General features: G+C 35.0%; 1 protein-coding gene across 2 annotated transcripts in view; it reads left to right on the top strand.

The window, feature by feature from the left end:
* LOC132723566 (uncharacterized) overlaps positions 1 to 13,207 on the top strand; it is a 30,387-nt gene extending 17,180 nt beyond the window's left edge. For both annotated transcript variants that reach the window (XM_060708304.1, XM_060708303.1), the window contains 6 exons: positions 747 to 872; positions 2,107 to 2,250; positions 3,405 to 3,751; positions 4,550 to 4,756; positions 7,208 to 7,357; positions 7,768 to 13,207. In XM_060708304.1, coding sequence (XP_060564287.1) covers positions 747 to 872; positions 2,107 to 2,250; positions 3,405 to 3,751; positions 4,550 to 4,756; positions 7,208 to 7,357; positions 7,768 to 11,294 — 4,501 coding nt within the window. In that variant the 3' untranslated portion in view covers positions 11,295 to 13,207. The remainder of the gene's footprint in view (positions 1 to 746; positions 873 to 2,106; positions 2,251 to 3,404; positions 3,752 to 4,549; positions 4,757 to 7,207; positions 7,358 to 7,767) is intronic.
* The last annotated feature ends 2,994 nt before the right edge of the window (positions 13,208 to 16,201 follow it).

The raw sequence follows: 16,201 nt of genomic DNA, 5'->3' as shown, positions 1-16,201 counted from the left end.
GTCACGATTATCCAATGAAAAATGATGTTACAAACATGCAGCATGTACAGTCTTTGACACTAGAAGCAGGACTTTCAGCTTTCGTCTGTGAAATATAACACTTTTCTCTTTAAGCTAGTCTTACTGCAATGCTCTTCCGCCAAAAAATTTTAAACATCGGCGAAAATCGTAATAAATTGGTCATTTCCGGAACGTAATGTTATTCTTCACAATCTTCGGTATTTAAGAATTTTTAACCATTTGAAACCGGAATTTAGTACATAACGATAAAGGATGAGTGGCTGCAAATAATCTTAAGCCTAAGATTTGGAAAAAAATCCGGAAATAAGCGATATGCTACAATATTGGCCGATGTTAGATTTTTTTTTGGGTGGGTGGGAAAGCTTTACAGTAAGATTACATTTATGCTTTAACTCTACTTTTGCTGCAGCAGAAAGTGATTAACCTTAGCTGTAAGCATAGAGCTAGGCTAGTCTGCACATATTTGTTGTCTGACAAGGTATTATACTGATGGGTCAGCCATAAAATTTCATCTTGATATCTCCAAACATTGATAATCACCAGTTCCAAAAATGGAAGTTTGAAAAGGTGAACTGCAGACATTTAGCGAATATAGGGTTCAAATCATTTTCATTCAATTTCACCTTACAAAATTCTCAATTCAATTTCAATTCAATTTCAGCTGATAATCAACAATGTAATTTAATTGTAATTGTTTATAATAATTGATCATTCTGTAATTTCAGGAGTCCAAGGAGAAATCGGGCATTGTATGCCCGACAGAGGCCTCAATCAAGTGTTGTTTATCCCACGTATAATAAGCCTAACAACCCTCCGTTGTCGGTAGAATTACCATTAGGAAGCAGTCCAGGGTAAATACTTTGTGTCCAGTCCTTACACCAACTCTTGATAACTCTTATTCTAACATGATCCACATTTTTTCCCTATTGAACATGGAAGGCTCGAAGGTGTGTGCTATTATGCAATACAATCACTGTTGACATTCTTTATTTAGACAATTGACATAACCAGTTGACATAAGCTAAGTCCTTGTGATATAATTCCTCGCATCCAAATTCCAAACAGTGATTTTATTTAGCGATATGACGTATGACAGGGACATCTGTGTCCTATGGACATATATCAAATTGATTTTTTTTGGACATGTAACTTAAAAACTAAAAATCTGCCAAACAGTTGGTAAAAGACATCGCCGTCCAAAATTTGCTTAAGCCTGATTACTTAATACTTAAATAGTTTATGAATTTTTTTTTTGTTGAGTTATCGGAACATTTGAACGTTCACATGCTTACTGAATTCAAACATCCGAATTAAAAAATTGGTGAAATTGTCATCCGTGTTTTAAATCTATTAATCAACAGCAGGTATCGAAAAATATTTTCAGAGTCATACGTCCTGCAGGATGAGTAGCTTCTAAATCCAATATGCAGACAACATTTTTCTTCTAGTCCTGCATCAAATTCTCTTAAATTCTATTAAATTATTACAAGCAGATGTGTGGAATTTTCGATCTCTAACAGCACTGTGGGTTTGAATCCTGCTTGGTATGTCCCTGCATATCAGACAGGATTACATCCCCCTTTGTAAGACAAGTTGTGTGCTTGAAATGAAATTATTCCCATGTTCCATTTATTCATGATTTGCATTTTATGGCAGATGTCATTTGGCCATTATGAATGAAGTTGTAAATTTATATGCACCTATAAGAAAAAGTGCTTAATGAAAAGTACTGTTTTTCGTAATTTCTTTCCGAAATACAATTAGTATGTAATATGCAAGGCAAGAATCAAACATCGGCTGTAGTCAGAGACAGGAATATCTAGCTCTCAGGTAACTGTTTAGCTGAAACTTCGCAGAACCCCATTAACGCCATAAACAGTTGCCCTCAAGCTAGATATTCCGGTCTGAATTTGCAGCAAGTGTAAGTCTCTTTATATATCATTCCAGTATCTCAAAAGAACCTATTGATGTGCCTCATGAAATGTATAGAGATGTGTATGACCTTCACAATTGCAACACATTGCCAGTTTAACTTGAAACTATTTCTGACATAAAATGAAATAATTATATCTGATATTGTTTCAGTGGTTTTGACGGGTCATTTCTAGACGAGTCTCGGATAAGGTCGGACAGTATGAGTTCCAGGCATAGTCGAATGTCAGAGACATTGGATCATCCATACGAAAACACACCTAACACGCCAGTTATCTCTCCGGAAGGATCATTTGTGTGAGTATAATCTTTAAACCCTTACCATGCTATATCACATTACCATGCTAAATCACTTACTATGCTAAATCACTTACCATGCTAAATCACTAACTATGCTAAATCACATACCATTTTATCAATTTTACAATTTTATCTCGCCGGAAGGATCATTTGTGTGAGTATAATCTTTAAACCCTTACCATGCTATATCACATTACCATGCTAAATCACTTATCATGCTAAATCACTTACCATGCTAAATATTTTACCATGTTAAATCAATTGTTAAATCACTTACCATGCTAAATCACTTACTATCTTAAATCACTTCTCATGCTAAATATCTTACCATGCTAAATATCTTACCATGTTTAATCACTTGCTAAATATCATACCATGCTAAATCACTTACCATGCTAAATATCTTACCATGCTAAATCACTTACAATGCTAAATCACTTACCATGCAAATGTCTTACCATGCTAAATCACTTGCTAAATATCTTACCATGCTTAATATTTTACCATGCTAAATCAATTACCATGCTTAACCACTTACCATGCTAAATCACTTGCTAAATATCTTACCATGCTAAATATTTTACCATGCTAAATCAATTACCATGCTAAATCACTTATCATGCGAAATATCTGAAATGGACTAGTTAATCTTGATAAAAGCATTCATCGTTTTCTTTAGTCAAATTTTAAGATGCGTATTAACTGAATAGCAAAAACTGCAGACCCTTCTCAGGTGTCACAAATGTCTACAGCTCATCTTGGTCTGTGCTAGTCGCATGAGTACATTCAATCACCCAAGCAGTTTAAAGAGTGAAAAATTCTTTATTTGTTGGCCAATTGTTTGGAAGTGTATTTTTTTTGTGGCCTCTACTGGTGCAATTTCACGTTTTGCCCTGTTAATGAATTTTTGTTTAGCTGCAACATGCAGTTTGCTGTCATGAGACGACACATGTGATCACTGATCACCCTTGTTATTACCCTTATCAATTATTGAAATTAATTAGGGGTTGATGTAGCTTGGAAAAACAAATTAAAAAAGTCATTTTCCATGTTTTTCATTTAATACTTGTTAAAGCAATAGATTATAGATAATGTCAACTTTCCACAAAGTATGGATGTTTTGGAATACCTTTGTTCTATTGTTATTTTAGGAGTGCAAGATCAATGACACCCGAGGCTTCCCACTCTATAACAGAGGAAGATTTTAGTGAAACAGAACCATACCTCCCAATGACTCCAGGTCATAGGTCAAGGACCTCTTCACCTTCTAGAGGTCAAGGTCAGTTAGAAAGAAATGGCGATTACCTCTCAATGGATCCCAGTCAAGCAGATAGGTCAGGGGGTGACTATCTGCCCATGTCGCCCGGCAACAATGAGAAGTCGAGTAACTATCTCCCAATGACCCCTGGCCAGAATGAAAAATCGGACGATTATTTGTCAATGACACCAGGTCACAGGTCTGGTTCCCCATCACCCACACGATTCAGTGAACGGCTAGGTAAGATAAAAAGATAATATAATGAATCAAAGAAACTTTCAGGAAAGAAAAATGTATTAATTTTGTTATTTAACTGGAATGGTAAGTTTAAATTAAGGATGCTTTTTGTAAAAATGACTAAGCCAGGTTTTCCACTGGCCAATTTTTTTTTTCTCCGCCACTTATGGGAGCTGTGTAGGTACAATTTAGCTTGCAGTCAAAAGAGCATCATACAGTAGAACACCTGTCATACAAATTGATTGGCAATCACTTTCACGGAAAAATATATTGAGATCGAAGGTGTCAAATAAATCAATGGTTTTTCGCTCATCTTTGGTCAAATAAACTCAAATTATTCTTTATGAACCATATAAATGTTTTGACACATCGAAAAAAATTGACACATATTAATTCCACTCATACAATTTTGGTTTTAATAAAGAATATATAAGGGTAAAAATCGGGACTTTTATTTTACTTCGGCACACCAAGAAAATGGACTTAGCAAAAGTCGACACATCAAAGTTCTACTGTACATGTTTACTGCTTCAGTTTAGGTTGAAATATATAAATTTAATTTTCACCTTGGTGCAATAACTGGTTAACTCCTATTAAATTAGAAGGACTTAACGCGTTACTGCACTAAGGTGACAAATTACATTAACAGTAGACAATTCCAAAGTGATTGCTGGACTATTTTGAATTCAAATTGAGTTAGAGTTTACAATAACGGTTAAAAAAAACTTGTCATAGTTTTGATTTGAATTTTAAAGAATATTCTTAAATGAATGTACGGAAAAATCAAAACTTCATTTTCAGGGTCGGCTGGCTCCAGCAGCCAGACTGGAGGTGGTTACATGGACATGAGACCAGGCAGTGGTGCCGCAACCAATAGTCAAGAATCATACATGGATATGACACCCCCCAAGTCATCGTCTGGCAGCGGAGGGTACATGGACATGACCCCAACAACACCCCCTGTACACAATAGTAGCGGATACATTGATATGAATCCTGGACACCGGAGTAAGTATAACTTCAATAAATTGAGTTTTATTATTTACCTAAAAGTACAGAACAAGGTCAGCTGTCGCATGCATGCCTTTTGCATCATGGTCTGCACAGTTAATTTTTCAGTTAATACAGGGTTTGTACGGTCTTAAAAGGTGCTTAAATTTGAGTCCCTTTCTTGAAAAAGGCTTAAAAATGTAAAAAAGTGCTTAAAAGTCATTGAATTTGAATACTCTCTTTAAAAGTGCTTTAAAAGTGTTTAAATTTGCTGAAAATGTGCTTGAAAATGTTTGAATCACAGAATAACATAGTTTCGATAAACAATCAATGGTTAACAAAATAAAAAAAATGATCCAATTTAGTATCAGAATCTATGAAATGTTTACTCAAGGTAACAGTAAGTGGACAAATTGCAGTGGTTTTAAACTAATCTGTATTTGATGTGCCCTTTGTTGTTCTTCTATAAATTCCTTAAAATTGTTGTCAGAAAATGTGTATAATTCAAGAAAAAATGGTGATTAAACTATCCTTCTTAAAGTGATTTAACTATCCTTCTTAAAGTGATTTAACTATCCTTCTTAAAGTGATTTAACTATCCTTCTTAAAGTGATTTAACTATCCTTCTAAGGTTGCAGATTGTGTCAGTATATGTGCAACAAATGTGCTTGAAAAAATGGGAAAACATGCTTAAATAGTGCTTAAAAAGTCCTTGAATTTTGGCATTGGATGTCTGTACGAACCCTGTAATACATATTTTGGAAAATTTCCCCTATAGGTAATGACTGGTTTTGTCCAGATTGAAAGATGGACAAGTCCATTTAAGATATTTAAGGTGATAAAGGTTAACATGTTGCTGGAAGTTTCTCATTAAACGCTTCATAAAATAATTAAGCACTATGTGGTCAGATATCAGTCATTTTGAATAATATTAATAATGTTAACAGTTCCCTTTACTTTTAAGACTCCAAATTCTGCTTTTGAATTTTTATGCCTCCACAAAGTGGGGAGCATATAGCGTTGCACTTGTCCGTCCGTCAGTATGTCTGTCCGTCCGTATGTCTGTCCGTCCGTACGTCTGTCATTCCGTACGTCCCGAAATCTTGTGAACGCAACTCCTCTTAAAACCGGATGGCAGATTTTGCTTAAACTTCCAGGGATGAAGAACCTTAATGTGTAGATGGTAGTTAAGGAAAGAATTTTCGCTGCAACCAAATTTAACAGAATTATGGCCCTTTGTTGATTTTTTCACTATATACTATGTAGAAATTTTGTGAATGCAACTCCTCTTAAACCGGATGGCAGATTTTGCTTAAACTTCATGGGATGAACAACCTTAATGTGTAGATGGTAGTAAAGGAAGGAATTTTGCTGCGACCAAATTTAATAGAATTATGGCCCTTTGTTGATTTTTTCACTATATACCATAGTTTTATTTTACTATTAAGCACTAAGAGTATTCAAGCATGATGTCCATTTGACAGCCCTTGTATAAAATATCTTATTTTGAAATGAATCGACAACATTAAAAATATACAGGACTCCTAAATTCCTTTGCAACTGCAGAATAAAAAGTTCCACATAAAAATCTTACATACAGATATGCATGCTCTTGTTTATGAGCACATCTGCACAGTGGGGGCATCAGTGTCCTTTGGACACAGTTCTTGTTGAATCTTTTTTTGTATGGAAGCTTGACAGCAAGCTTACTGTGGATTGATAATTCCTATGATCACACCTGAATTCATCCAAAGAGAGGGGCGTCCGTGGCCGAGTGGTTAAGGTTGTTGACTTCAAACCACTTGCCCCTCACCGCTGTGGGTTCGAATCCCTACAGGGACTTTGGATTCTTTCATGTGAGGAAGCTATCCAGCTAGCTTACGGAACGTTGGTGGTTCTACTCAGGTGCCCGTTTGTGCCTGAAATAATGCACGGAAGGGCATCTGAGGTCTTCCTCCACCAGTAAAGCTGGAACGTCGCAATATGACCTATACTGTGTTGATGTGACGTGAAACCCAATCAAAACAAACAAATCATCCAAAGAGGTCATGTGTTTATCGTCCTACCTTAGTAAAAAGGTAGTACGTCTCTATATAACATATCAGTGTTAATTTGACATTAAACACCCAGCTTTTGATGATTGCCTAAAATTTTGTGACGTTTTTATGAATGATATGATATACCTTGGCAATTTAGAACTCCAAAGTGGTCCATATTCCATAAACTCCGTAATTAAGAACATTTGGGTTTTTCCCATCTAATCCGTAGATACAAACAAACTTTTACAGCTACAACTTTGAAAATAAGCGCAACAGGTTGACTTATCTATTGTGACAGGTAGTGCACCGTGATGCTATAATGGTAAAAATTTGTTTGTTTGTTTGTTTGTACCTATGGATTAGCTGAGACAAGCCCATATTTGCTGCGTTCTAATAACATCTATAACTAGACTATATGATGTTATTTCAGCGCCAACAGATCCCGGACCAGGCTATGTTATGATGGACGGAGCGTGGGTTAGGACCACTGCGCCGATACCTATCCGTGTGAACAAAGAGCCAGGCTATATGGACATGGGACCTTCAAGTCAACCTCTTCCCACAGTGAAAGAAAGTGGAAGTAAGCGTCTTAATGTGTACTAGTATTTCATTAAATGTTTCTTCAAACTAAGAGTCAAGTAAGATACGGATGGGGTAGGGGGATGATCCAAAAGTCACTTTTATATGTTGTTCTGCTGGAAGATTGCTAAACTGGTTGGTATGCAGATGGATTAAAAAGTATGATAAAATATCATGTTTAGTGTTCATTGAACCTATTGTTTATTAAACAACAGATATATAAATGAAATATACCAATGACCAGTGACGTGCATAAATAACATTACCTTAATAATATCACATTATCCCAACTTAACTCCTCAAAATAAAGTATATTGACTGAATAATCGTATATGATTTTTCATGTTCAGCAATATATATCATGTGCATGTCGGTAATTTTGTTTAAAAATATACATTCTGCTATTTACAGGTGGAGAAGCTTACCTCCCAATGTCCCCAAGTAGGAAGGGTGTCCTGTCAAGCGAGGGCTTGAAACCTGCCAAAGTGATAAGCTACCTCTCAGACGATTCTATGTCAGGCGAATTACCTAAACGTGCATATTCAGTCGGCAGCAGGCCCATTTCTAAACCTGCATTTAGGCATCGCCAGCCGCAAGAGATCTTACGGCATCAGCCACTAGACAGTAGCAAGAGCTCGAGTGCTCCGCATTTAATTGTGCAGAAACCTCGGTCACAATTCATGGATATATTTCATAGGAATCATCATGATGGGTATACAGCAAGTCCGTTAAGTCAGTCTGTAAAGTCAGACGACTCTGATAGCTTTACGGAAATGGAGTTTTATCGACCGCGCACTGCTAGTGATAGTTACGGGTGTCGACCACGTTCGTCAAGCTTCGGTAAACAGTTAATGCCCCAAGGACACAGACCACGGTCATCTAGTTATGGACAAGGAGCGAAAGGAACAATGAGTAAGCTAGCTGCTGGCTTTAGGCAGGATTCTTTTGAATCTGTAAGAACAACTTCCCAGGAGCTGTCCAGTCGGCACCGTTCACAAGAATCTCTCGGTATTATGTCGAGCTCATCGCGTAACTCATCAAGTGACTCTTTAAAAAAGCTTTCTGATGGAAGCCAGAGTAAGAAAGAAACTACGGAGTATATGGACATGAATTATGACAAACGGAAAACACCTTCTCCCAATGTTCAAGGGGTTGTCTCGCCAAAAAAGGACTCAACAGGTTACATGGATATGTCTGTAGGGACAGGTGCGTCTAAATCTTTGTCAAGAGGTATATCTCCATGCTCCTCAACCCACAGCTTGCCTAGTGGTGCACACAGTCTGGGGTCTTCACCTGCCTCTGTGGGGCATGGACAAAGTCATTCAGATCGTAGTCTAGGTGCCAAAGTAATCAAACCTTCAGGAAAAGTTATATTGCAGAAACAGAACTACAAAGGTCCTGTACCTGTTTCATCAGATAATCAGCTTAAGGTTGCCACATCACATTTGAAAAAGGGAGATAAGCGGTCTCCTTCGAGTTCAGGGAAGGAATCTGAAGATGAGAGTTACATCCCTTTTCAGCCAAATCAAGCAGCAAGTTTGAGCTCACATGACGATTCGTCTTCAATATTGAACATGAAAAATCCGTATGATATAACGCCAAAGTCACATCCCGGGATTAAAATTCAGCATGGGTACAGTAAGTCATATGACTCGACTGTCAAATATCCAGATGCAATTTCTACAAAAAGTGACAGTAAGCATGAAAATGTGATTAAAGGAAAGAAGGAAAGTAAAGAGCATCATAAGGGAGAGAAGTCAAAATCAAAAAGTGAAAAAGATAAAAAGAGTAAAGAGAAAAGTAGTCCAAAGGTGAAAAAACAAGAAAGTTCGGTTCTTGAGGAAGAGATTCATGAAAAAGAGGAGGCATCATCAGAACCTACTGTGGCTTTCATGCCTGACGACGACCTGTTTTCAAATAAGATGTTTAAAATAAATACGTCTGAGGTTAAAAGTTTGGTACCGGTTTCGAAGCCGGCAGTGAAGGTAAAGGATGATAATGCCTATATGGACTATTTACCGGGCCTGGATGAAAGTGTAGATAAAGTGAAAGATAAAGAAGTAGTGAAACCTCTGTCAAAACAGTTCACTGAAAGAGAATATTGCGAGATTGACTTTTCTCCGGAGAGCGGAAGTTCAGAGAAAGCAACTGATGCGAAAGTTGTGTCTGATTACATGGAATGTGATCCTGTATCGGTGAAATCAACAGTTTCTATTGAATCTAGTCCAGTAAAAGAAGTAAATAAAGGGTCAGTAAAACCAGCTGAAACTGGTTCGTTGAAAAACAAACGAAAAGGTTCGTCCACTGTTGTAGATTCTAGTGTTGTTCAAGAGACTAAGAAAAAAAGTGATGACTTTTCTTACATAGATTTTGATCCTGCGACTGATGGTAGTGCAGAAGACAAGGTCGTTAATGAAGCTCTGAAATCACCTCAGAGAGTTCTGTCCTTTCTTGCCCAGTCTTTATCTGTTGAGGAGAAGAAGGGAAAGGACTCACCTTTAAAGAAAGCTAGTCAAGAGGCTAAAGGTCAAGTGGATGAAAAACTATTCGAGTATGAAGATATGAATAAGCATGAAAATGTGTCAGTTGTACATACTGGAGATACTGTTAAGTATCCTGTGAAGAAGTCTAGTGAAGTTAAAGATGAAGTTTTTGATGCAGTGGGACATCATGTTGAAGGGCAGTGTCAAAATGTTAGTGAAAATCTGAAAGAGCAAATTTCTGTGATAGAGGGTAATAAAGGAAATGATGCTGAAGCAGATAATGGTAATAATTGTGAGGGTGTAGATAGGGTTAGGGAGGATGCTGACACTAAGAGGGTTAATGTCAGGGATAGACATCTTGGTAAACTAGTTATTAAACAATGTGGGCCACCGCTGCTGGAAGGAGAGGCAGTACAGGATGAAGGGTATTGTGATTTAAATTTCGGTGGCGAGAAAGATGTTTTTGCAGATAAATCTCACATTCGGTCCGAGAGTGCATCAAGCTCAAATAGTGATAGAAGCAGAAAGGTTTTAGAGAGTGTTGGAAGTGAGGATAGTATTCCTTGTCCGGAAACGCCCATCAGTTATATCAGTGAGGAAGGAGATGACATCCCTGTCCCCGAGACTCCTCTCAGTTACATATCGGATGATTCTACTAGTGGCAGTTCAGTAGGAAGTCGAGAATTAGGGTCGCCATTCAAGTCACCCTTATCCTGTCGCTCGTCTAATACAAGCATAGGGAAAGTCCCAGGCTTTGGTTTGGCATCGTTTGGCTTATGTGGGGATAATTTGAGAAAATCTTTGCCAACACCAAGGTCCTACGGAGGTATACAGCAGAATACAGTTCTCTCACGTCAGAGCAGTGTACCTGTTGGTCCGTCTGCTATCAGTCCAAGATCAAATAATGAAGTTCATGCGTATAGGGCAAGAAAAGCGAGTGGGCCAGCTTGCCTGACGAGCCAAACAAAACAAGGTAATGGGGCATCTGGAAATAGATTGCCGTCACAAGGATGTCTGGAACCAGCTACTGCCGGCCTGGAATTACATAAACAAAAAAGCATGCCATGCATGATCGTGCCACAGAATGTAGACAAAATTAAAGATGTAGAAAATCTGGATCATGTTCAGAGTCGCCACAGTTTTACAGACTTGTCGTCATATGAAGAGATGAACTTTCCCGCGAGTGGTTTGTCGTCTGGCAATCAGGCGAAGTGTAGTTCACAGCAACAGCTGAATTCAGATAATGATAATGAGTTACATTACGCTGACCTCGACCTGAAAGGATCTACGGAAAATATGGACGGTACGTCTCCGCGTGTTGTCAAAAGTCGGCATCCGTCCTCCTTGGATGATGTGTCGAAGGAAAATGTTCAGTATGCAGAAATTGATCATTTGAAAACTGAAAAGATGAAAAATTTGAATGAAAAGGAAAATGTGAAGTTTTATGTGAATTGATGAAGATGATCGTCTTATGCTTTGGTAAAGTCATGTTAAAAGTTGAGTTAAAAAGTATGTATAATATTATGTTACTTGAGTAAATTTTTGTGATGATAGTTCTCCATTGTATTATGTCAGTTGATTATGATTTTACGATGGTTATGTCAGATCATGTGATTTCATTAGTTTTATTTTATGTATCTGTTACGCCTTTGTAAAATTATTTTAATCAATTATATCTTTTGTTAGCCTTTGTAAAAAAATATTTACCTGAATTACTTTTATGTTAAGCTTTTGTTATATTTTGTTGATTTGTAATTTCTGTGTTACTTCTCTGTTTTAATAGGTTGACAACATTGTTTTAACATATTGATAATGTTGTTTTAACATGTAGACAACATTGTTTTAACATGTTGGTAATGTTGTTTTAACATGTTGACAATGTTGTTTTAACATGTAGACAACATTGTTTTAACATGTTGGTAATGTTGTTTTAACATATTGACAATGTTGTTTTAACATGTTGACAATGTTGTTTTAACATGTTGATAATGTTGCTTTAACATGTTGACAATGTTGTTTTAACATGTTGATAATGTTGCTTTAACATGTTGACACCATTGTTTTAACATGTTGATGGCATTACTGGATGGCACTGTTTATTTTTAGTTAATTTTAAGCTCAGTGAGAACAAAAAGCTGTTTAATGAACATTTAGGATTAACAACATGTTGTCCGTCCATTCTTCTGTCAGACGTCTGTAACAACGCAACCTTACTTGAAATTTTCTGCCGCATTATTATCAGGTTTTCATATATATATCACCTTAATGCAGTGACATTGTGACTTCTATTAAATTATTTTAGGAGTTAGGCCATTACTGCACTAAGGTGACGATATACATGTAGTTCAAAATCAATAGTAGTCAAAGTTGAACTCTTGCTCTGCTTACTCTATGTCATGAAATTGCTTCGTTTGAATTTGGTACTGTCTCAAAATGCCAAAGAAAGATAAAGAGCAGGGATTGGTCAGCTTGCATGGATATTTAGGTTCTATTCAGATGCTAATATATTTGTTTTTATGGCATCTAGTGTATCAATTTGGATAGCCCGCCATGTTCATTGATTAGAACGAAACCCTGCACTTTGGGCAATTTTACCTTATCACCAGGGACCCATTGTAAGGTCCCATTCCCAATCCAAAATAACTCCTTTCAAAAAAAATATTCCCAACAGCTGCAAGGAAATCTAACTTGAAAAATTAACTGTTTGCACTTGCTTCTTAAATTTTGTATCAAATTATATAATCATACATACGAAAAAAACTTTTAAAGTTTTGTTTATTGGTAGGACAGTCCTCTAACTAAGAGTGGAGTAAGGGAACACCAAGGTCAAGGTCACCAGTGCTACAAATAGATTTTTATACATTTGCTTATACTGTCTTTATTCTTTGGTTATTTGGGTCATGGTCAAGGTTAGCCGACTGATAAAAATAGACATTTACACTTGTGGTCATGCAGCCTTTATCAACTGATCTCTTTCATATGTGACTTATCACTTATTGTCTTGTGCGCTATAATTTTAGGTCTATATTTCAGACAAATTTCAAACAGCCTCTTGTTATTATTTCTGGGTTATTATTTTGCTCACAAGAGAATTTTGAGTTTATGTTAAGAAGTAAGTTTTTAAGCACTTGAAAATATTGGATAATCAGAAATGGTAATGTGATGATAATGTCCTGGGAAATAATAAGGTTATGCATGGAAATATGATAGAGCAAAAGTCTTATTTTGTAAAAATGCATCTACATCAATATATGTGTAAAAATTATGTAAGAATAGTTGTATAAAATAATATTATAATTATATATAATACTAAAGTGACATTATGCCCGCCCAAGTATAAATGGTCAGTAAATATAAATAAAAATAATTTAACATTGCCATAATTGTGTTCAATGTAATATTTTACCTTGAAAAATAAATCAATAGACCACGTGACCAACAGAAATTTCTGCAAATATTGTTAAGAATATATGGGTAATTCTTAAAAAGAATAGGGCAGATGTTTTCTATTTTGGGTAGTATCACGGATTTATATTACATGTAATTAAGATCCTTAATAGTATTTATATTGTATTGTAACATTTTTCAATATCAATGCCAGGTCACTCGCCATTATTACTCATGTAAATAGTCAATCTTTTAAAATATATTACTAATTCCACTAGAAAGCGAAAAAAAAAAAGAGCATAATGTCACTTTAAGATAATAAGATGGAAGATTTTTATTCTGGTTGTTTAATGTAGTAATGGATAGTTATTAACAATATGATTGTGCATTATATGCACTAGAGTAAAGTAGAGTTTAAAGGGTGTAAAGCTATACTTGACTACCCCTACCATATAAAAGATGTTTAATACTTTGTAAGGGGAATGTCGTTTCTTTTTGTTGTTTTTTATATAGTTGTCTTATATTAAATCATGTGCATTTGATAACACAGATTTTGTGACAACTCTCCGAATATAAACAAAAGTGTATAATCAATTTGATTTATGAAATTTTTGAAATTTTTATAGCATATTTTGTCAGTAACTCTATTTTTATTTGTTTGTAATATTCATTGAAATTCAGAAAATGGACTTTAAAACTGAAATTGTTTAAAATCTGTTTCCCACAATCAAAAGTACATAAAATATTTGGATCTTCTTGTGTGATAAAAGCATGAAATAGATAACAATTATTGTAAAAAAAAGAATATTTGGATCTTCTTGTGTGATAAATGCATGGAATAGATAATTTTTACCATATAATTTTTAATTTTTCTAAAAATGGACAAAAAATGAGGGCTTTGGTCAAGCAATCATAACTTCTCTTCCCTTTTTTGTTGATCTATCCAATTAGTATTTTATTAAAAAAAATTGAAAGTTGCCTTTTCTTGTAATACAACGTTTTGATTTGTTTGTTTTTCTGTTTTTAGTTTTTTACAGGGATTTTTATACATTTTTGTTCATAATAAATGAGATATTGACAAATATTTTATCCTGTATAGGCTTTAGGCCCAGTTTAGCTTTATACTCTTTAAACATAGAATCATAAGTATTATATATCTTGCTTTTATTAGCTCGTCTGTTTCGAAGAATATGTCGAGCTTTTATGATTGCTGTAATGTCGTTGGCCACTTTCAAAATCATTAATGTGGCCCATTATTCAAACATTCAAAATGTTTATCAACATGAAACTTGGAATATATGTACTTGTTCACTTGGTGCAGTTGTTATACAAGGGGCATAATTCTGAAAGTTTTATTTTCTGGAGTTAATGCCCCTTTTTTAAATAAGGAATTTTCAGTAGACGAGCTGTAAAACTCATTTGTAGTGCTCTTGTTCACGAACATATTCAGGCATATATATATTAGCATAATCTATGATTAACCCAAGTCTATAATCTTTTATTTTTTCTGTAAAAATTAGTTCTTGCTTGAGTAGTTGCAGCATACTGTCTTTCTGATTTTATGTCGTGGGCATGACATTTTCGTGTTTTTGTCCAAAAAAAAAAAAAAATTCCTTTCATATTACTTTATTGAAAAATCTGGGACTCCGACTGATTTTGCGTAATGCAAAAATAATCTTATAGCAGAAGAAATAAATTTCATTTGATCTTTAATTCTTGGGATTGATTTATCCATGAAAATTTGTGCCTCACGAATAATACAGATTTTGCAGTATGCTTGGAAGCTTATTAGATTGCTTATCTTACTTTTTAAAATTTTCGGCCTTCTTGGTTAAAAGGTTTTATGATAAACTGTACATAATATTATCCTTTAACCTGCTTGGAACCGGATGTTTAACCTGTAGGGAACCGGAAGTGATAAAACTTCACCACCAGTATAAAGTGAGGTCAGACTTTCAGTGCCTGAATGGGCGGATGGACCCTTATTTAATTTAGAACACACAGACAGAGCCAGGTCAAAAGTGTGACCAGATTCTATACTGAAGACTGGGTTGAAGTTTAAACTTTCATCTTTATATCCCCACTTTTTTTCCTCACTCCTAGGCATTTTACTCTTAGTTTTCCTTCAAAAAATAAAATGACGGCCACAAAGCAAACAGGTTTATTGGCGGTCTTAACTATTTATGTTCTTCATAGCACAGGCTCTTATTATTTTTATCCAGCTTTTATTATATTAACCAGGGTAAACTAGTAAAGGAATATGTTTCTTTTTTATTAAATTGTGTTTGTTAAATAATGGACTATTTTAATGGAACTATATGTTAAATAATGGAATGTGTTAATGGAAATACTTGTAAATATAATTGGAATGTGTTTATGGAATAGTATGCCAAAATTCATGGTATTGTGACAATGGAAATACTTGTAAAAATAATGGAATGTGTTAATGGAATAATATGCCAATTAAAGTAAGGTGTTAATGGAAATACCTGTAATCCAATTAATGGAATGTGTTAATGGAAATACTTGGTAAAAATAATGGAATGTATTAATGGAATGGTATGCACAAGTAATGGAATGTGTTAATGGAAAAACTTTGTAACAAAAATATTGTATGTGTATAGTTAATGGGCATATAGTGTATTAAGTTATGTATAATGTGTAAAGAGAAGTGTATATATTTATATAATGGAATTTTATGTTACTGAATCATGTTACTGAAATATGTTTATGAAAAATTGTAAATGGATGTATATAATATACATGTATATATACATATTTGCATGTAGCTTTGTTTATTTGTGGGATGGCTTTATGGGATACTCCTGATCCATTAGTTCAGTGTATTATAAAAATGTTTGTTACAGCTAATCTTGTTTATATTGTTAAGTTAGTGAATATTTTAATATAATATTTGTGTATAACTCGTACATTGAATGTACTGGTTATACTGATCATGAATAAATAAAAAAAAG

The sequence above is a fragment of the Ruditapes philippinarum genome, unplaced genomic scaffold (genome assembly GCF_026571515.1).
Source record: "Ruditapes philippinarum isolate M1 unplaced genomic scaffold, ASM2657151v2 ctg3342_1_1_1_1, whole genome shotgun sequence".
NCBI classification, from domain to species: Eukaryota; Metazoa; Mollusca; class Bivalvia; order Venerida; family Veneridae; genus Ruditapes; species Ruditapes philippinarum.
The sequence above is the reverse complement of the archived record's forward strand: the minus strand, read 5'-3'. Positions and strand labels throughout refer to the sequence as shown.